Source organism: Drosophila kikkawai, chromosome 2R (assembly GCF_030179895.1).
Source record: "Drosophila kikkawai strain 14028-0561.14 chromosome 2R, DkikHiC1v2, whole genome shotgun sequence".
NCBI classification, from domain to species: domain Eukaryota; kingdom Metazoa; phylum Arthropoda; class Insecta; order Diptera; family Drosophilidae; genus Drosophila; species Drosophila kikkawai.
The window spans coordinates 27245837-27268894 of record NC_091729.1 but is presented as its reverse complement, the minus strand read 5'-3'; the positions used below and the strand labels follow the sequence as shown (position 1 = coordinate 27268894).

General features: G+C 36.4%; 2 protein-coding genes across 2 annotated transcripts; one reads left to right on the top strand and one right to left on the bottom strand.

Moving 5' to 3' along the window:
• Positions 1 to 1139: 1139 nt before the first annotated feature.
• Positions 1140 to 17132, top strand: Drip (aquaporin homolog protein drip). The gene is made up of 4 exons (XM_017164609.3): positions 1140 to 1644; positions 9554 to 9732; positions 16051 to 16404; positions 16473 to 17132. Exons 1-4 carry the CDS (start codon positions 1629 to 1631, stop codon positions 16659 to 16661), a joined length of 738 nt encoding a protein of 245 aa, XP_017020098.1. The 5' UTR covers positions 1140 to 1628; the 3' UTR covers positions 16662 to 17132.
• LOC108073116 (hepatic lectin) lies at positions 12974 to 13913 on the bottom strand. Its single transcript, XM_017164611.3, has 2 exons — positions 13791 to 13913; positions 12974 to 13714 (listed from the first exon to the last, which is right to left on the bottom strand). The coding sequence occupies exons 1-2, from the start codon at positions 13857 to 13859 to the stop codon at positions 13100 to 13102; spliced, it is 684 nt and encodes a 227-aa protein (XP_017020100.1). The 5' UTR covers positions 13860 to 13913; the 3' UTR covers positions 12974 to 13099.
• Positions 17133 to 23058: the final 5926 nt, after the last annotated feature.

Below are 23058 nucleotides of genomic sequence, written 5' to 3'. Positions count from 1 at the left end.
AACAAAATCAGCTGGTCGCTTTCAACAAAAGAGATTCCCTTGTCTAAGATTTGCTAAAAGGGGCTGATCAAATTTTGGCCCGCTGTAGTCTCCAACTCATAGATAGTAATGAAGCACTAATTTAAATAATAAAATCTAAGGAATAAGCATTAAGACAGGAAATAAACATTTTGAAATATTTGTAATTGCAATCAGCTGTTCTGGTGGCAAAATGCTGGAAAGTAGAGTTGCCGAGGGTTTAGAAAAAATTCCCTTCGCATAAAATTTAGTTCAGTTTGTGGATTGAATTGGCTGGTATTTTAAAGAATAACACTTTTTCATATACTTTACCTAATAGCAGATATTTTAATTGTAAAACAACATAAAAAGTAATTGTTCGAAATTAATCTTAAATATATGCCGTTTTTTTTGAAACGCTGACAACCCTTAAATGGTCCCTCTCAAATACGACACAGCGGCAGCGGATTTGCAATAATGCTGAAGGTTAGAATCGAACCGATTTTAAGGTGCACCCACAAAATAATTATTTATAAATCAAGTACTTTAGTATTAGCTAATTCAATTATGCAATAATGTTCCCAAAACCTCTAGGAATAGATTACAATTAACATTTGTAATATACATAATCGCATTGTATTTTAAAATAATTAATTTCTGATTTTGCGGATTTGAATCCGCCGGCCAAATGGCACACGGAAAGTTTCCGTGCGTTTCGTCTGCAAATTAACAGAGACTTAACAGAGGGAAATACGAATCCGTAAAAATTTTTCGGAAGTGAACACTAGAACAGGTCAGGGAAATCCGAATCCGAATAAATTTTACGGAAGTGGAAACTAGAACAGGCCTGTATATGTGTATGCGCCACACGGTGCACAGTGACACCCCCTCTTATTCGATTAAGTCATCGGGGCACAACACACACACACACACACACAGGTAGGAGGAGCAGGTGAACAGGTGTATTCCGAACCCAGATCCTGGCGGCCAACAAAGAGCTGAAAAAGCCAAGCCCCACAAGAAGAAATAAAGTCTGCCTCAGTCGCAGTCGCTGTCTCCGTTGACTTCGGCAGCGACGCCAGCCTCGACTGCGACTGCGACTGCGACAGAGAGTATATCAGTTACAGCGGCAGCGTTGGCAACGTTTATTTGCGCTCGAGCAGCGAACGTGGTAGCACAGCTTACGAAAATCCCAGCAGCAAGTGAAAAGAAAAGAAAAGCGTACGGCATTTTGAAAATTCGAAAAAGGAAATCGAAGCTCGTAAACCAATTTAATTTAAAAATAGTAATAATAAAATCGAGTTATTGTCGAGAGAAGGAGAGAGTGTGGAAAATAAGTGAAAACTAAACGAGACTCTGTGCAACCTCAAGACTCTTAACCTTAACAATTATATTTATACAAAGCTATTTGGCACAATTCGATTTTTTCGATTCAAGTGCCCACTTTTACCTGCAGCTAAATTAGTAAAAAAACGAAATATAAATCCCACAAAAAGCGCGCTTTGAAAACGAAAGCAAAAGTTTTGATTGAAAAACCCCCACGCTCTGCGATATTTTGCTAAATTCGAGTGGCAACCGCAAAAAAAACACCGCATAAAACCCCAAAAAACACCCCACAGAAGACAGCAAAAATGGTCGAGAAAACAGGTGAGTGATTGGAGATTTTTTTCAGAGACCAGAGAATGCCAACTATGCGTGTGTGCGAAGGTTAATTATTGCGACTTAACGGGGGCGAAAAGAGTGAGCGAAATTGTAGTACTTGTTTTGAATGTGGGATTTTCTGCGAAAGTTTATTTTTATATGGATTATCATAAGGGATTTTCTTGTTTGTTTTACTGAGAAATAATTGTGATCAAAGTAAGGCAAATTATAAATATTATTTATTAATAAGGTGACTTTTTTAATAGGAATTTGATAATGAGCTTGTTGGTGACTAGCAGGGGGTTTAACCCCCTAATAACCCCGTAATAATATATTACAAATTAGTTGTGATATAAAATAGTCGATTCAGATTCTAAAAATAATATTTATTCACTACTAATAAGTTTAATAAATTAATAACAAATATTCTATATAAATGCTTAAAGGTTTGAATATTTTAATTAATTGTAATTGGTTTACTATTGCCTACAAAAATATTGTTAATTAAGTAAAAACACAAAATATAAAAAATTAGGCCCCCAGAAAAGCATCTGTCTTTTTCACTAAAATTAAAAACCAATTAAAACCATTTTGCAACTTGTGATTAATTAATTTAATTCAATTATTAAACATTTTGCTCTGCAATTAAATATCCCACTTCTCCGCCTTTGTTTTCACTTTCTATGCAACCTTAAATTTTGGCAAAAAAATTAATCACCTTGAGACAATTAATCATCTTTAACAAGTTGAATATTTTTTGGGTATATTTGATAAATCATCTTTTTCTTCCCAATTTTTTTTTGGGTGTCCCTCCCATCGATAACGATAACAAGATGATTGGCTTTTCAATAATTTCTCTGACTGGCGCAGCATGACAGAAACAGTAAATTAGCCCCAAGTTATTTTTTCTATAGATATTTCTTGTTGCTTTGATTTAGCTTCCGTGGCGGCTGATGATGATTTCTATAACTGAAAGTTTGCATGACAGAAAGGCCTCAGAAAGAGGGGGAAAAAAAGTATATAGATAGGAGAAAACTTCGATAGGTAAACAACAGCGGAAACTACTACAGTCGAGCAATTTAAACGACGACCATGATGATGATGGTGATGGTGATGGAGGTGACTCTGCTCCAACGAAAGCAATAAAGTGAATGAACTGCGCCGCGCCGGATCGAAATGAGACTGGGGAATAGTAGGGAAAAGTACCAAAATAAGTAAAACTAATTTAAAGCTAAAGAAATAAACAAAAAATAAACCGAAACATGGTGATTTTCTTTAAGCAATTAATTAAAATCCTAATTGCGTTTCTTTTGTTTATCCCCGGCAATTATTTAAACCGAAACTCTGGCGTCATTTTCGCCGCTATTGAAACTGATAATGGCGAAAATATTTACCCAATGTTGTGCTCCATTATCGAAAATTCTCGATTTCAGCTAATTAATGTCAACGCCTCGGTGCGCCTATGACTACTATTTGACCAAGTGTTTAACCACCCGTTTCAATATTTGATTTAAATATTAAACAATTTTTCAGGGCCAAAGGCGGGCATAAAAAAAGGGGGGAAAAATACAAGAAAAATACTTTGACTTTTCAGTGTATGATAAAAATACCTTCTTGGTAGGTGCGTGAGAAATTCTTCTGCAAATTATGGTACAAACGTGTTGCTAATTTCATCTCTCTTTCCACTTAATGTCTTGCCCACCTTATAATTCAATGCGTTGTCATCTTTTGGCCAATGTCGCTATATATATATAAACATATATATAAACTCTAGACTGACGCTAGTTGCTGTTCTTTATGGCCGGGGATTCGCAGATATAAAATTACAGTAATAATCGTGAGCCGAGTTGACATGACATCACGGTGAAATTGTTCAAGCCAGAAAACACTTTGAGCCAGGAAATGTCTCGGACTTGGCTAGAACATTGCGACATTTGGCACAGTTAGTGCAGCTTCTCGGCTCTCAATGGCAGATCAACTTGTTTGTTAATCGGATAGCTTATAATTAAGTTAATAAGCTGCCTTTCGGTGGAGATCTATACAGTAGCAAAAAGATGCGCATTTTGTTCCCATGGAAAGTTTTTCAAGATTCACGTAACGTGGAATTAAATACAAATTGAAACTGAATTGGGGAGAGACAATAGCTTAAATGTTTGGGTATTTAGATGATTAATGAATTTAATTGGCCACAGAAATGTAAACAGTTTTAGGCATATTTTTGTAATTAATACTTGGAAATATGGGAAAAATAGTAGAGGAATTAATTATTATTAGTATTATATAATATTTGGTTGGGGTTTTTGTTTAAATAAATTTGCTAAAATTATTTAAAAACCCTTATCAATTATATTCTTTTAACAAACTTTGTCAAAATCCTAAGATGTACTGATTACTCTCCTTGAAAATCCCTCCAAAAATATCTCCCAAATTTCCCCTATCAAACTTCATCTCAAATAATCGCAATTAATCGATAAACACCCAAGTTAGTCATAAACCACAAAACCCCAATAAATCGCACCTGATTTATTGGACATTATAAATGAGTTAAGGCGACATAAATTTGCGCGCCCATAAAGATAATAAGTAAAGGTACCTGGAACTAAATAGTACCTGCCCATAACCTTACCCAAAAGCCCAGACCCAAAACCCAAGCCCCAGACGCAGCCAGGTGACTAATTAATTTATAACGATTTTAATGGGCAGCGAACAGGTTTCGATCTTCGGCTGCTGGCCGCTATTATTATTAATAAAATCATCACCAGGCCAAAGCCGAAATTAATAAACCGATTAAATTGATTAATTGCTGTGGAAATTAAAGAGAACCTTTTGTTATTGCACTTTTATTATTCTGCTTTAAGATCAAATTAATGCTCGTGTTGTGGAGATTAAGAAAATTAAGGTGGGAGACTATATATAAGATTGTGATTTGCATACGCACGAAAATACCTTAAACAACTGAAGGTAAATTTACAAACTCACCTGCGACAGCTCCTTTGTACAGTCAAAGTTTATGGTTAACGGTAAAGTTAAGTCAGTTCTTTGTTCTGGAATTTATATATATACATTTTTGGGCTTGTTGCGTGACGAGGTAAATCTCAAAACAAATGTCATGATGTCAAATTTTGGTTAAAGTGCGTGATCAATAGGGAGAAAAATATAATAGTTTAATAACTAAAGATTACCATTTTTCACATAAAAATAAAATATAATATTAAAGTTTAAGGTTTATTATATATTTTATTTGAAACCTTTTATATTCTGAGCCTTCCCAAAACCCCTCAAACTCTGTCAAAGGTATTTTCATAAATCCCTTCTGTCAGCTTCTAACTTTCTTTTCGATGATTAAAAAACATATATGAGCAAAAAAAAAAAACAGACATAAATTAGTAAACTTATGCCAAAATTGCGTGACTGTGTCGAATTAATGAGCTCAGCTGGTGGAAAAATGCTTGTAAACCAGGAACGAGGTGAGAAAAGGCTATACAGGCGATGACATTGCTCATGTTCTAATAATACGCAGATAAGTCATGGGTTCTCCTAATCAACATAACTCTAACCTGCAGGGAAAGGGTGCTTTTCTCTAGGCCAGGACCTAGGGAGCGGCTTTCATAGAGCCAAGCCTTTAACTTGGCCTTTGGACAGAGACTTCCGCACGTGTGCTCCACCTTGATTTCAGTTATGGCCAAGGTTGGACACCAAAAGCACTTGAAGAAATACTTGGGAAAATGCTTTTCATATTTTTAAAGAAATTTTAGACATAACTAAATTTGAAATTGAATTTTCTTAGAGTGCTTGGCAGGATGTGAGCCACAATTACAACAGGCCAAAACAAGTAGAACAAGTAAAATACCATGTCGAGCGGACATCCGCGGCCACATTCTGTTTATGGCAACTGCAGCGAAATGCACAGTCCAGAGTCAGAGTCATAGCCAACTTGGCATGGATTTCTCCATACGGAAAACACTTGCAATGTGGATTACTATATTTGGCCTAGTCCTGACCTAGCTAATAATACAGTAATTTAAACGCCCCTCCATTAATGCAAAATCTCTCGGATCTTATATGGTTGGGGGGGATATCCAAACTCCAGCTACCTGTCAATCGTCCCACCTGACTCACCTCTCAGTTTTCTATTTCTAGGAGCTACCGCCAAGTATTTGTATCTTATCGGTCAGTCATTCCACTTGGCCATAAATCGTTTGTTGGAGAACGCAGTCTTGGCATTGGCATGAAAGTGAATGAGATGCTATCGCCTGCATTGCGAAATACTATATAGTTGGGTATTACACGGGTTGAGTGCCACTTGAGGTGGGACTATAGGGGTTCCGGCGGTAGTGTAAGGTATTTTTCCCACGAGGATCGTGATTTATATGGCCTGGTTATCGCGATAGCGAAAGTGCTAAGATTTCTTGCGCAATAGCCAAGCGCGGGTGGAGTTTGTGCAGCGACCTTGACATTTGAAGTGAAATGGGTGCGGGTTTAATAGATGGGGAAGTTTGTATACTCTTATATTTGTTTTGGAAATTTGTTGAGGATTTTTATACAAGTACAGTGGCTAAAAACGACGAAAACCTAATACAAAATAAAGTAGAAAAAATTTAATTAATAAAAATACGTTTAACAGTTGTATGCCAGTTTTTGAACGGTTGCTTAACATCTATAATATTTAGTACTTTACTAAATGTAATTGAACATAACTCCAAATCTACAAACCCTTTCGAAAGAGTATATAAAGCTCTTGAAACCTCGCCGGCGGGAAGATTTCAATCTCTACGAGCACGAGTAATAAAAAATTAGTTTTGTTTTCCTTTTTTGTACATTGTTGCTCTATGGTTTTTTGCTTCTTTTTTTCAAACACGGAAGCCTCCAAAGAGAAAGAAAGGAAAAAGAGCCAAGAGTGTGGAGGCAAACTCAGAAACGAAGCCAATCTTTTTACCTGCTTTGAATTTTAAATTTCCGCTTGGCGCTGCAAAAAAATAATAACAAATTAAAATACGGGACAAAGCCATCAAAAGCAAGTGCCAGGTACAGGTACAGCAACAGGTTGCCATAAAATACCAGGTACTTCTTGGTATGTGGGTCAGGCAATGACTTTAGAACTGCTATAATTTGCAACCGATAAATATTATTACGCATACGCCTGGAATTTCTCGATTCCAAAGAAATTAAATGTTAAATGGCAGAAGAGTGTGTCGTGTACTTGTTGTGTTGTGTATTTTTATGTTCTGCGATAGCGCAGGCACAAGTTATGTAGCTCCACTAATTAATTTCATGTCGATGGCATTGGCAATGACAGTGTCGCGTTATGATTGATATGCCGGCGAGGGGGAACTGATGGATGGAGCCCAGTTTTAGAATTGATTTAGAACACACCTCAGCTGGAGTGTTAATAAAATCACTGGGGAATCTTTTAACAAATATTATAGCCTATAGGTTCACCATCTAATTAAATTAATTACAATTCATTATGAACAAATCAAATTAAAAGGCGAAATTAACACAGATAAATCTTCATCTCGCAAATGTATCTCGCCGGCTGCTGCGGCCTTGCTGATGGATTGTTTTTTGTGTGTTTATTATATATCTTATTTTTTTTCACTAAAAACATACACAAAAGCCTCGACGTCGTCACGCCCTCACCTTCCAATTGATGACTATTGTGTGTAATTGTTGTTATTATGATTTCTTCTTTTTGTTAATTTCATTTTTTAATGGCCACAATAATATATTTTCTTCAGACCAATTTCAATGGCAAACATATAGGCATATCAAGATTTAGCCTTAGCCGACATCCAAGGACTAAAGCTAAGACTACAAACTCGTGGCAATTTAGATTAAAAAACCGGGTAAACTAGCGAGATAAGTTTTATTTTTAGGTAGCAGAGGGTACTAATGCCTTATCTTTATGGCCAACTGGCTTCCTAAAAAGATATAAAGCCCATTAATTATTAGAACTGATTGCAAGTGATTACTTAAGCCCAAGTACCCTGTTCACAACTGAAAACTAACTAAAACTTGAAGCTAATTTGCTTGAAAAACACACACATTTCACGGCTGAAAGCCTTAAATGAAAGTCAAAGCAAATGATTAATAAATGATCCATTCCCCCAGAGGTTCCATTGAACTTGAATTGCGGATTGTGATTAATATTGCAATCAGCCTGGCGGCAGATGAAGTTATTAATTTTTCCTCTCTCCTCCCTGTTGATGGATTGTCAATAATTTGGCATTTGTGTTTGTCCACAATGATCGTGTAATTATGTTTGACATTTCGTTATCTTTAATTGATATCCATTTACATTTGTTTTTTTTTTGTTAAAACAAAATTTGCATTTAGAGAGAACACACCAAATGAATTAAACAAATGTTCATGGCAAATAAACCATAAATTTCGTACAACTTATGCTAATTGAGTTTTGGCCAATTGCGATTCTTGTCAACAGGTCGATCTGGTTTCATTAGCCAATCTTATTTACGATTCTAACGTAGAATGCGTGGGAGCTTCGAAATAAGTGGAAACTATAAGAGTCTGGCTCGTATATCACTCGCTCAAGTGCCTTTAATGCTTTGAATTTTCATTAATGGGCATTTCCGGGGCTCAAGATATTTAGATTGAAACAAGTGATATTTTCTTTATCAGATTGTCTGGTTAGACTGTCTATAAATTCTCACTTTTTAGGTGGGAAATACATTTATGGTCTTATCAGTGTCTAGTTGGTGTAATTTTTTGTGATAAAAAGTGACTACAATTTTCTAAGGAATTCCAAATCACAAGTTAGTCCCAATTCAAAGTAATTTATGGTTTTTCTGCAAATTCAACTCACGTTAAAACCTGCATCTCTGGCCAACTAAAAATCGTTTGATATTTTCACTTTACTCTGCCTGAATTTAAATGAGTTTTTTAACTAAATTTACAGTAGTCATTTTTAAAGTGCTGCCAGTAGTCTGTAACTACTGATTTTATGGGCTTTACAACCCACAATTTCCTCTTTCTATATAGTTTTTTATCTTAGTCATGGGGCAGAAGATAATTGCCTTATTAAGTGAGCCAAGTGTGCGAACTTGGCTTGATAACAACTCACACTTATCAGAGGAAAAAGGGGCGTTGTGTGTTTATCACTTATTTTTTTCTGGTCAAGTGACAGCCTTTAAATAATCTCTATTTAAATGCAGCTTAAGTAACGAGGTCTTCTTAACTCTTTCTCTCTCTCTCTGATAAGGTTTTTTGAGGCAATTAAAAGGCAGTTTCATCACACTTTTTAATAGTATTTATTGACAGTGCAACCAGAGCTTGGGCTTTGCTGTATTTTAGCAAATATTTGCTAAGACAAATTAATTAACACCACCCACTCATTAGCACTCAACTGCGACTGACGGCACGAGCGATAATGACAAATGAAAGGCTTCTGTCAGGAAGTAAACACCAAAGTGCTATTAAACAAATTAATTAATCAAACTATGCAAATTGTTTTGAATAGAGCAAGCAAAGGGCAAATTTGTTAAACAATAAATAAGTTGAGCTTTAGTTTTTTTAATCAAAAATTCCTGGTACTGTACTGACGTAAATTCATTCATATTCTGGGGTGTATTTGTATAGCCTGTAATGACCTCACGTAAATTACCCCCTTTTTTCTGCGTCACCGCGGAAAAACTGATTTAAAGTCATGTCTCTATTGAAATACAGAACAGAAATGTAGCAGAAATATAACAGAAATAAATTTGCCAGCAAAAAGAAGTTTTACTTAATCAACTTCTAGTTTTTATTTATGATTTCTTTGCTTCAAGCTCACTGAATAAATATGACAATAAGCTGACAAAAAGTAATAATTAATTATGATTTTTGCCAATTTCTGTACTTTTTGTTACAACATTTAACTAATTCTGTTTTTTGTGTGGTTTTCTTTAACCATTTACAGAAATGTCGAAATTCGTTGGCGTTGCCGACATAACCGAGAACAAGAAAATCTGGCGCATGCTGCTCGGCGAACTGGTGGGCACATTTTTCTTGGTCTTCGTCGGCGTTGGCAGCACGATCAGCGGAAGTGTACCACAAATCGCATTCACCTTTGGCTTAACGGTGGCCACCATTGCCCAGGTAAGGCTATACGCACTTTGGTTCTAGGTTAGAGTGGACCAGAGTAGCAGATTTTTCTGCTCTATAAAATATAAATGATGATGAGGAAATAATAATATTTGTTATACCAAAAATGTCTTCGTGGCGTATACGTAATTTTGATACCCTGTATATCAGCAGCAGCATATCATTAACTTCTGCTTACTTGGGTCCACCCTAATGCAACGCCCCAAAGAGAATGCATCAAGCTAGAGATTTCAGAACTAAGATCAGCGATTTCAACCGTAGATTTGAGATTTGTGACTCGAAACTCAAGCAAAAAAAAAATTGAAAAAATCAAAAAAAAAGCGCGGTGCGTGCATTGATCGGCGGCGAGCATTTTCAAGGACACGCCGCTGCCACCACCGCCGCGTTACACTTTCGGCTCATTCACAAAACGCACTAGCACAAGCACGAGTTTAGGCCTAAAGCACAAGCACAAACGCATTTTTTGGCCAAGAGACATTGGCATTTAAAAGCGACAACATTGCGGTGACTAGCAATGGCAATAAAATTGGCAAACGAATGCAGTGCGGCTGCTGGCTAAGAGTGTGCGTACGGGTGTGCGAGTAATTTAGAAAATTGACAGATTTACAAACGCACTGGCAGTGCGAATAATAAATGCTCGCTCGCAGCAAAAGCGTCTGCGCTGGCAATTAACATTAATCAACACGCAAAATATGCAATTAGATTATTATGCGTTTAATTACGTTATGCTGACTTGGCTCTCGGTTCGCTCCATTCGCAGACGAGTGCTGTCGAGGCTCAGCATTTAAAGCGATCTCAGATCTCAGAGATCTGTAAGTTTTGCATTCGGATTTATAGGCCCACAAAAGTCAAGCTCAAACTCAGCCCGAATCCATCAAAAAACATGAAAAGGCTTCTACGATTTTTAAGCTATTTTTAGATTCCTTTTGGGTGGAGATTAGGAATTATGTTTCTTAGATTTAACCTTGAGAGAGCCTATCTGAGAGCCAAATAAAACAAAATCTGTACCCCTAGACGTATGAGTAATTTGTAAAAACCCTTTAAAAACAGCCCAACAAACCGCTCTAATTTTATTACATTGTCTGACATATTTTTATTACATAATTCTAGTTTATAAATCTCAACGTAATAATCACATTGAAAGCGTGGATAATTTCCATAATGAAATCAAGTAGCAAAATTACCAGCAAAAAAATGTATTGGCGCCTTGCAATTTCCCGGCTCGCGCGCGGAAAACACTTGCAACATTTTGGGCCATTAGTGGCAAATTAGTTGCCCGTCGATTGCAAAAAACCCAAGATGCAAGATGCCAGATGGAAGCTGTAAAAGATGCAGTCACATGACTGCCACTCGTGGCAGCATTTTCAGCTTTTCCAGCTTTTCTTGCGGGCTTGTAAGTTTACAAAAGCGATTGATTGGTAGCACTCGAGCCCGCTATTAACTTGGCTATGCATTGCTAATTTTCTTCTTTTTTTTTTGCATCAGAAAGTGTGACGACAATGGTTATTTGTTGCATTCGTCACCGTCATATATTGCTGTATATGCAGAAAAAAAATATATAAATATATGTTACACATGCACCTGGCTATAACTGTTCAATGGAGCAAGACGTGTGGCGTCAAATTGGAAAACGTGCCAATTGTCAAGCGAAAAAAAAGCGATTTTACTACGTCAAACTATAACAAATAAGTCTAGAAAATAAGTCAAGAAATAAGTCAAGAAATATGATATGTGACTGTGCCTGGCCAATCCCCTCTTAAAGCTTAGGGCTATCACATTCCTGGAGATCGCTACTTCAAATGCAAAATCGCCGGCAGATCCACATTTGTATGCAGTTCGCATATCACCACAAATCGTTTCGCTTTCAAGGAAGTAAATCTAAGAAAATGCTAATGTTTATAAATAAAAAATGAAATTTAATGCAACTAAAGAAAAAGGAAAATGGCAAAACAACAATAAGACGTGTTTGGAAAAATTTGAATTAAACGATTGTAGCGTAACTTTCAGTTTTAAGATGTCAAGCTTGGAGACTGCAATCGCTGAAAAAAATCAAGTTGAAGGCTTGTCTTTGTGATGAGAAATAATATATATTATAGGGGAATATTATGGTAAATTTATACAGCAAATGGATTAAAATAGAATAAGTTGGAATAAAGTAGAATAAACTAGAATCAAATTGAATAGAAAAAGATCACTACATTTACTCTGTAGTTTTTACCATTATTTGATTTAATTACGCAGGCGGCTTTAAATAAAAAAAAAATCAAGAAAAACCCAAGAAAAAAAGGAAAACAAGAAAACTCTGTGCGTGCAGCATTCACGTTTTCGTTTTCAATTCTCGCGATCGAAATCGAGAGTCAAGTTGGTTGAACAAACTTCAACTGCAACTGCGACTTCGACTTTGGCTTTGGCCCGATGCGAACTTGAATTGAATCGGCAAACAAGCTAAACAAAAAAATAAAAATAAAATAGAAAAAAAAAAAACAAACTAAATACCTACAACAACAATCGCCAAAATGTTGCTGAAAAGCAGAACGAAACAAACAAGTTAACATTCGATTTTCAGCTGAAAAGCCATAAAATATGATTTAAGCGTAAATGTCGAGCCGCGGCTGCTGCACATGCGTAAGCCAATCGATCTCGATATATCTCTTTAACTATAGCTATATATTTTTATATGTATATATAGATATATACTTACAACTCGCTTGGTGGAAGAGACAGCGAGGAGACACCAGGCTTTGGCAGACTTTTCGTAGCCATTGAAAAACCTTGAGAGTGCGTCGAGTGCTGACACAAAATAATGCTCGATCGAGTCTAGATTATGGATTTTGATAAGGAATTCTATAATGGATTTTTAACTTTCAGTTTGAATAACTTTTAAGAATTTGTTAAGCCAGGTTAAGCTTGGTTTTTAATATAAAAATTGGCATTTAAAGACTGTTCAAACAAAATGTATAAGTAAATTTCATTTTTAAAGATTCTTTTCTTTTTTAATTATTTTTAATAAATTTAAATATTTTTAAAAATATTGTAAATTTGTTACACAATTTAAAATTTATTTTTAATACAAAGTTTTTAATTTTAACAAATAAAATAAAATTTATTTCGTTACAATTTTGATGCTTTGCTTAGATTTAAGGTAAATAAATCCCAAAGATCTATAAGATTCTAAAATTCCAAATTTTAAAAACCAGAAAATAAGGTTTTAGAGTCTATACTCTTCCCTCTTTTGTTAAGCGATCTAACTTAAGATTTATATTCAAATAAATCTATTAAAAATCTAGTTCTAAAATTCCTTATTTTAAAAGTAACAAAAATAAGGCTTTAGAGTTTGCTATTTAATTAACTCTAAAAGTATCTATAAATCATTAGACTTTTCGCATATAAAATACAAATTAACCGAGCAAGTGTTATCGTTCATGGTGGTCTTGCCATTATAAGTACGAATATCCACACACTTGCCATCCTTGGTGGGTTCTCCCTCCGCCCAGCGCAGGAACTTCGCTGCGGAGGCTGTGGTGAAGGACACATACTCGTCCTCCTTGAACTGATTGGTCACATCGATCCAGTAGCGATGCAGGCCACTCAGCCTATTGTTGAAGGCATCCAGCTCTTCCTGGTTCTGGGGACTGGCCAGGTGGCCACCCATCTTGTGACACTTACCCAAGGCATCGTGCCAGTTCAACTTGAGTTCCTTTTCGATATAATAAAACTTAGTGCCCAGTTGCATGAAGGTTTCGGCTTTTTTGGTTAGGTTTGCTGGCAGGAGTAACTGGGATCTATTTTCCCTATCCTGTTGGCTGGTCAAAGGAGCACCAAAGGTCTCCAATCTCTTGTCCGTGAGGGCTATCCTAGCTATGGTCACAGCAGCCTCGCAGGCCTCCGTTCGCTTCTGCAGGATGGCCAGGTTGGACATGCAGGGACTCAGAACACCAAAACAGTAGGCGGCACACTGGGTTTGACACTCATCGCCCTGGAAATATATTATTTAATATTTTTTAATATTTTAATATATTTTAAAAATAAATAAATTAATTAGAAGCACTTACCACACAGCCTGCAGAATGGCTCTTGCTTAGGTAAATGGTTAATATGCAGAAAATAATAAAGCAGCGCATGTCTGGTTTTTAGAATACTTCTCTACTCGAGTTTCGGTGTAAGACTAAATCAGACATTTGGCTGTATATCAGTCAATGGCTCTTTAAATTTCTGCAAAGCAGAAAATCTTACGCTGCAAGATTGTCTCTATAGGCAGTAATCCGTAGCCTTATCAGACCTACTCTCAGATAGATAACTCTCTCCAAAGTAATACAAACGAGGTATGTTGTTTGTTGAAAATTTTTACAAATTGAGAGAATAATTTTACTTAAGAATTTAATTTATTTATCAACTTTAAATCTAACCCATTTTTAGAGCCACAAAAACCTTAAAGAAATCCTTAAAAAAATCCTCAAAAAAATCTTTAAAAATCCCCCATTAAAATCCTAGTTAAACCCAAATCAAACCCAAGTCATATTTCATCGATGACTCACCTGTCCAAGTCATTTTTTCAACTTCAAATTTCACACGAACTCGTTGGGGTCCGGGGCCCAGGCCGTTGATCGCGATTGCTCTTTGGTTGCATATATTAAATTTAATTATAGACTTTTGGGTCCCAACAACAATAAATTTCATTAATTTCACGACTCTGCGCTGAAGCTCGGAGCCATTGAGAGCTGAGAACAATGCGATAGGCCTATAGCCAGATCAGATCTCGGCGATTAGGTCAGCGGCAACTTAATAGAAAAAAAAAACTTAAAAAATAAACGAAAATAAAATTGCAATGCACGCATGAGAGCATAACCAAAATGTCAAGAAGTCGTTCGAGTTCGAGTTCGAGTGGCTTGGATTCGTTGGATTTTTGTTGTTCATTTCGAGAGCTCAAAAACCCGACTCGATCTTGCTCTTGGCGGCATTTGTAATTAGCGGCCAACACAGATTTTTCCCTCTTATTTGATTTTTTATTTTCTGTGCGGCGCACTTTTTGCGCATTTATTAATTAAACGCAATGCGACGCACGACATTGGCCATGCTAGAAAACCATATCGAAATCGAATTTGTATCACCAAAAGGAAAAAAGAAACAAACTAGAGAGATATCAAACATAGAAGCCTGCACATCGACCTTGAGTGAGCTTCATTCATAATACTTGATCTCCGATCCAAGCCCATTCGATTGGCAGTAATCTAAGCAGCTCCATGGGATCTCTTCTTCGGGTTGGGTGACTCAGCGGTTCCAGCGAAATCCACTTTTACTTTCAAGCCAACTCGACCTGAACTCCGCGTATAAAGACCAGACAATAAATGCACTCGAGTGCATCTCAGCCCTGACAAATTGCTTGTATCCGTCCATGTAAGCGATTGTGCAATCTTAAATTTGGAAAAATCAAACAATTGGAAAATACGAAACTAAGAAACTAAGAAAAACTGAGAAAATTCGATAGAAAAAGAGGCAGCTGACAAAGGGCAGCAAAAAATTAAATGGAGATAGTTAAAATGTTGCGATGTCAAAGAGCTGAGCTATTACCTTTCAATCTTTAGCTTTAACTTTGTTTTAAAAATTGAAAAAAATTAAAATCAATTAGAAGTTGCTTTTATGTATAAAATATAAAGAATTAAGTTCAATTAGAAGTTGACTTTTGTATATAAAGTCATCTTCAAACCCGTTTTGTTATTAACATTTATTGGAGCATTTAGTAGCACTTAGTAGAGCCACAACTTTGCCCTAATTTGTTTGTGTTAATTAGAGACTTGACTTAAATTAATTTGCTTTAGAAATTATTAATTTAGGCAGCCTTAAAAATTTGCAAATCAATTTATTATAAATTTAGGGGGTTATTTAGAGGCTTTAAGAATGTTGTTTATTGATGTTCCAGCAGCATTTCATAAAGGTGCCAAATAAATAAGGTTTAAAATCAATAAATAAAGTCTGGATCATGAGTTTTTAATCTATATCCCATAAATGAAAATATTTTTTTAAGATATTGCATTAAATATTAAAATAAAAGGAAATATGTATATACTATAAGCTTGTTCCCCTAAGACCTGTACTTTTTTTAAGCAATTAGAACCAGTAAATATATTGTTTTTTTAGAAATTACTTTACTTCTTCTATTAGATTTAATATTTTACACATTTCTAATCTTAATTAGAAATGAAATTTTTGCAATTAACTTTCATCTTCCAAGCCCTAAAATGTTTAAAATAAATTATATAAATTATTAATATGTCTAAAAATATAAAATTTAATCTCTTCTTTGCATTTTTCCAGGGCCTGGGTCACCTGAGTGGCTGCCACATCAACCCCGCCGTTACTCTGGGCTTCCTGATCGTCGGCGAGATCAGCATCCTCAAGGCGGCCTTCTACATCATTGTGCAGTGTGTGGGCGCCATTGCTGGAGCGGCTGTGATCAAGGTGGCTCTCAATGGAGTGGCTGGTGCTGGTCTGGGTGTCTCCAGCTTTAATACCGATCTGGATGCTGGCCAGGCAGTGCTGATTGAGGCTCTGATCACCTTCATTCTGGTGTTTGTGGTGAAGGCTGTGTCGGATTCGGCTCGTTTGGATATCAAGGGATCGGCGCCGCTGGCTGTGGGATTGTCCATCACTGCTGGACACCTGTGTGCGGTAGGAGCAGCTTTACTTTCTGATACATCTCGCAGGATTATGGAGTAATCAATAATTTTACGTTACAGATCAAACTGAGCGGTGCCAGCATGAATCCCGCCCGATCCTTTGGTCCCGCTGTGGTCCAGGGTATGTGGGCCGATCACTGGGTGTACTGGGTAGGACCCATTGCTGGTGGTTTGATTGCCGGAATCCTCTATCGATTCATCTTCAAGGTACGCAAGGGCGACGATGAGGCCAACTCGTACGACTTCTAGGCAGTGTCTCCCAGAAAATTCCCTAACTTTATAAAATATTTGTAAATGTAAATGTCCGCACACATAAAAGACAAAACCCGCTTACCATTCGCATCACATCTTCGCTTTCCATACAGACAGGGACACACATCGAATTCGCTTCTTCCGAAACAATTTCTCCTAGAATATATTGTCACATTTTTATTTGTTAAAAAATAAAAAAAGCAAATGTTTAAGTTTTAATTAAAAACGCGAAATATGCAATATAAAATATGATATTGTATTTGAGTAATTATAAGCTAAATTATACGCACACACAAACACACACAGAACACAACATCATTACACAAATCAAAAGGAAAAACTGTATTTGAAAAGCACAGTATGTATTCCCTGGGAAAATCGCTGGATTTTCCTTACCGTTGAACACTATTGTTGAGCACCTACGAATTGTATTATGACTATGTGTAATAAAAAAGAATTAAGAAAATATCTGCTGAGCGTTGTGAATGTCCCTGGGGCTTTAAGCTACTTTATCGATATTGTTTTTCCAGGCTTTATAGTTTAAGATTTATACACTCATCACAGGCAATCATTGGGCTACATTTTATTTCAATTATTTCTTTAAAATATTAGCGGAAACCGTAACAAAAGCTTGTGGTAAGAAAGGAATCTAATGCTTCAGTAAGGAAAGATACATATGTATCTTATGGATACCTCTGGTTTATGGCGTTTTATTAACAATAAAGGGTATTAACCTTTGCTTGGGTTTCTCTTTAAGTCTGTGCAATAGTTAATGTATAAATTTCAGTTTAAGAAAGGCTGCCAGCCAGTCCAAGGTCCTGAACCTTTTTGGTCACTCGATGCCTTCCGAATTCCCGTTATGGCTTGGTTTGCCTTTGGCATTCTTTGCATCCTTTTGATGATGTACTGCCTCTTGGCCGATGAGGCCACTCCGGGCAGCCTAACAGTTGGTATTACGGGTAATCTAAGGTAATTAGTGTTCTATAGCAGGGTTACCGGGATTTGTGATTAATGTTTCCCTTGTAAGAATGGTTTCTTCTTTAAATTTCAGCCACGATCTCAGTGTTAGATGAAAAATCTCCAGGATTGAAGGAATTTGTAGTAAAAAGCTGTCCCACCGAATGTTTACACCCAAAGGAACCAAAGCTAGACTCTGCAATATTTTTAAAATCAGTATTATAATGACGAAAAACGATTCTCTTTAATAATAAAAAGTAAGCTAACATGATGCTAATCAAAATCTAAGATTTTGTATAATAAAAATAACTGTTTTTAATAATATATAAATAAGTTATTATGACCATAATATAAGTTTTATTAGATGTTTAAATTCTTTACAATTTTAAGCTTTCCCTATGACTGTACATAACTTATTCTAAATTTTCAAAAAATTTTAATTCATTAAGGGGGTTTCCTGAATTACAAGGTCAAAAAAATTGATTTTTTTTTTATTGCTTAAATCGATAGATAAACTATCTAAGAACATACCACAAAAATTTCAGAAGCCAATTCGAAGTATTTTCGAAGATACAGAGATGAAAGCAAAGGAGCGCCGATAAGGTTTGCAGGCGCTTGGCAAACTTTGAAGCGCGTTTTCTCCACTTTAATTTTTACGATTCTCTCGAATTGGCGGGAAAGATAACAAAAAAACTACTGGACCGATTGAAACGAATAAAGGCTTATTCTCTTCAGAATTAAATTCTCTTCTAGTTGAACTAAAACGGTTGTTGAAAACCGCTTTTTATATTTTTTACAGCATGTTAAAGTCAATATTTCATTTTTCGGGATAAAATATTGACTTTAACATGCTGTAAAAAATATAAAAAGCGGTTTTCAACAACCGTTTTAGTTCAACTAGAAGAGAATTTAATTCTGAAGAGAATAAGCCTTTATTCGTTTCAATCGGTCCAGTAGTTTTTTTGTTATCTTTCCCGCCAATTCGAGAGAATCGTAAAAATTAAAGTGGAGAAAACGCGCTTCAAAGTTTGCCAAGCGCCTGCAAACCTTATCGGCGCTCCTTTGCTTTCATCTCTGTATCTTCGAAAATACTTCGAATTGGCTTCTGAAATTTTTGTGGTATGTTCTTAGATAGTTTATCTATCGATTTAAGCAATAAAAAAAAATCGATTTTTTTGACCTTGTAATTCAGGAAACCCCCTTAAGGTTTGCCGCACTAAGTCGCAAGGTTGCCACAGATTTTCCAATCGGTAATAAGGTCCAATTTGACAGAACTGCTTGTTCAGATTTTTCGTTACCGACCGTTTCACTGCTTCCTCTGATTTGAACCACTGCTTCGTGTCTGGCGGGACACTGCAACTAGGTCTGCTTACTGCAACGTTGTCTGCTTGCCTGCAAGGGAAATTTTAAGCAGAGACGCAAACCGCGTGGCCTACAAAAATAACAAAAACTTAATTTTATAACAATAACAATTTTACAAACAATAATATGTCTTAAATAAAACTAAGAAAAAATATTTACACACACAACACATTTGAATTCAAATTTTTAGACCTTGTATGTGGGATATTTTCGCCAATTTATAATTAAAATTTGAATAAATTAATATATACTTCAACAAATATTATTTTTATACAAAATTATTAATATTTATAGGCCCTTCCTGGTCTCTTCGAATTATTAACAAACCGTTCAAGGCCAGGAACTGACTCACTCATCTATGGAAACACATCACCTAAAAATGCCGGTAAGAGCACGTTCCGAAGGGCAATATCAAAATATTGAAAGGAATGTCCGCTGGTGATCGCATGCCTTTCCCAGGAAACGGAAAAGTAGAGCAATTCCTCAACATCTTGTGATTCGGCATAGTCGTCGAAATCCCTTCATCAATTAATCACTCATGGACAGGATAGCCCAATTGTGGCAGCCTGGTCAGCACTATCCATTACGAAACCGCAACACATCCCGGCCAAGTGCGTGCGAGGCGAGGGGGGAGGGAAGGCACTCCGGTAAGGCAACTAACGGAGGGATTATAAGGCGCTGTCTAGCCAATTGCAATGGCTTTACTTTGATGTAAAGTGCCGACAGCATGGCAAGCCTAAGCGGACTATTACACACAGCCGCACACACTCGCACACGCACACACACATGGTGTATATTTTGCAGGCAAATCAGTCTAGACGGCTTAATACAAAGGCAATTTCTTTTTGTCATTGAATATCCTTGAGGCACCGCAAATTGCCGTCGCTTAAGCTGTTGTCCGCCCACCTGCCCCGGCCAGGCTTAACCCTTCCTCACATTCCCTACTCCCTGCTTCCCGCTCCCCTCTGGCTTTGGCTACTAATTATCGTGAGAAATGTCAAAGATAGCTCAACGTAGGGAAATTACGCATACGCAGCGTTGGCCGATTGATATGCAAATTGAATGGGTCGAAGTATGTAAGCTATTTATGGCCCAAACATTATTTCGCAGAGCTCACTCATTCATTTCCGGTGGCAGTTCAAATGTCATAGACGCCGCTTTGATGTGCCTGAGATATTTGATTTATTCTGACGGGGCGGAAGCTAGAAACAAGCAGCGGAATACATATATATATCTGTTTCTGGCGATTTCATTCATAAAATCGGAAAAAATGCTTGGTAATTCGGTTTGCCAATTTATATATTGTTATTTTAAGAATGTCATAAAGTGGGCACTCGTTAAAGGGAACTTGGAAGAGAAGGTTGCTTGAATTTAAATTTTTTAAAATATATATCTAAATACTTTAACTAAGTACAAAGCTTTCAAGTTGAATTTTAACTTCAAGACTAATTACCATTAATTCCGAAAAACCCAACCCACTAGTGACATTTCCAGACTCAAAGCTCTGACTTATGAATAAAACAAGGCTCAAAGAAAGTATTTGAAATAGTATCCTGCACATTTGGAACCAAAAAACCCGACTATCTCGCCTCAAATTGTGGGCAGCAATGTCAGTGGCTCATTAGATGCACTTCCAATAAATAGCCGCGACCATGTGGCAGCCACATACATTGCAGTCATCATTAGTGGGTTAAGGTGGCGGAGGAGGTGCAGGTGCAGCTGCCGCTGAAGGAGACGGAGGTTAAGCTATCAGCAAGCAGGCTTAATACCCGCCCAGCACGCCATTGGCCAATAAAACGCTCCGCGCCGTAATTGACGTAGAAATCGCACAGCTCCTCGGCTGTTGCTCAGCAAAGCTGTCCAGTTGCAGTTCCGCGCGACTCCAACTGCAGCGAATGTCTTCATCCGAAGAGCAAAGCTCAGCCAGCGAATATCTGACAATTAGATCTAAATTATGACGCTGTTTGCGCCATAAAGAAATCGTTTTTCTCGGCTGCCTGACTGGCAGCCGCTTTGCTCTGGCCAAACAATAGACAGTTAAGGCCGTGGATAAAGATAAAGCTGTGCTTCTATGTGTGCCTGCTGCACTTAATGAGCTGCACTGAGCTGGGCTCAGCAACATGTTGCTGGCAACATTTCGGGGGCCATGCAGCCGGAAATGCATTTCCGGCAACATGTTGCCGCAAAGCGGTTGAGCGAGTTATTTACATGCCTCTCACGCACACAGACGAACAGCAGCCGGCAGCCAACATGGCACAGTGTACAGGGCACAGTGGGGCAAATTGTGCAGTTTTAAAACCCTAGCAGGTTATTATTTTGGAAGTCAGAAAGCTTGCAAGACAGTGAAGGACTCATTTTTGACCCTATAAATCACATATAGTTTTATTTATATATCAAAATACTTCTAAAATATAGAACGCTAGTATTTTTATACCCTTGCAGGGTATTATAATTTCAGTCAGAAGTTTGCAACGCAGTGAAGGAGACGTTTCCGACCCTATAAAGTATATATATTCTTGATCAGCATCAACAGCCGAGTCGATATAGCCATGTCCGTCTGTCCGTCTGTCCATCTGTCCGTCTGTCCGTCTGTCCGTCTTTCCGTCTGTCTGTTTCTACGCAAACTAGTCCCTCAGTTTTAAAGCTATCTGAATGAAACTTTGCATATAGTCTTCTATATACTCTCACTGCTATATATGTCGGAACGGGCCGGATCGGACGACTATATCATATAGCTGCCATACAAATGTTCGACATATTTTTAAGAAAAAAATTATAACTTTGCTGTTTTTTAACATTTTTGCACCATTTTTTAGATATGGCCATTCTATATTATTTCTGAATTTTGGTAAAAATTTTATGAAAATCGGACGACTATATCTTATAGCTGCCATAGAAACGATCGGGAAATTAATAGGAAACAAATTATAACTTCGTTGTTTTTCAACGTATTTTCATCTACTCTGAGATATAAGCTTATTTTATTATTCTAGAATTTTGGTATAAATTTCATGAAAATCGGACAACTATATCATATAGCGGCCATAGGAGCGATCGGTAGATGTAGAGAAAATGTAAAGGTGTGAATGTAAAACTGTAACTGTCAAACTGTAAACATTATAAGTATAGTTGAAATGTAATGAAATAATATCTGCAAGGGTATACAAACTTCGGCGTGCCGAAGTTAGCTTCCTTTCTTGTTTTTAATTAATGTAAACTTATAGCTTTTACCTAGCACTAGATCAAGCGCCAATTAGCTTGATTTGGAGCATTTCTTTAAAATAATATTTTGCTAAGTGAAGGAATCATTTTCAACCCCATAAACCATATATATTCTTGATCAGCATCAACAGGGGAATCTTTCTAGATATGTCAGGAAGAAATCGATTTTTTTGCCATTTTTGCAAAATTTGATAAGGGGGTTTAATTTAAATGAAGTATGCAGATTTATTAACTGTAGAAAATCTTGCACAGAACAGTTTTTCGATTTAAAATCAATGCTCTTTTGGCCGAGTTATGATATTTTTAATTTAAAAAAAAATCAAGAAGTTGTTTAATATACAAAATCAGATTTTATAATACAAAATAATATTTTTCTAGTCAAGGAATCATTTCCGACCCCATAAACCATATATATTCTTGATCAGCATCAACAGGGGAATCTTTCTAGACATGTCCGGAAGAAATCGATTTTTTGGCCATTTTCGCGAAATTTGAAATTAAAATTCTCAAAAATTGAAAAAAATTTTGATTTCTTAAAATTTTAAATTTGGTATGAAGTTTTTTTAAATTAAGAAAAACTAACACAAAACTGCTTTCCGAATCGAAATTAATGCATTTTTGGCTTAGTTATGATATATTTTAATTGTTACCTGCAAGGGTATACAAACTTTGGCTGGCCAAAGTTAGCTTTCTTTCTTGTTTTATATTTAATTTTAATCATTATCGAACGCTACATCTCGAGGGGGGAAATTGTACTTCATAATATTTTTTAAATTTATTTATTAATTTTTAAGTAATATGTAATGCATAAGATAATTATATATTTAAAATGAATAAAAGTACTACTTTTGCA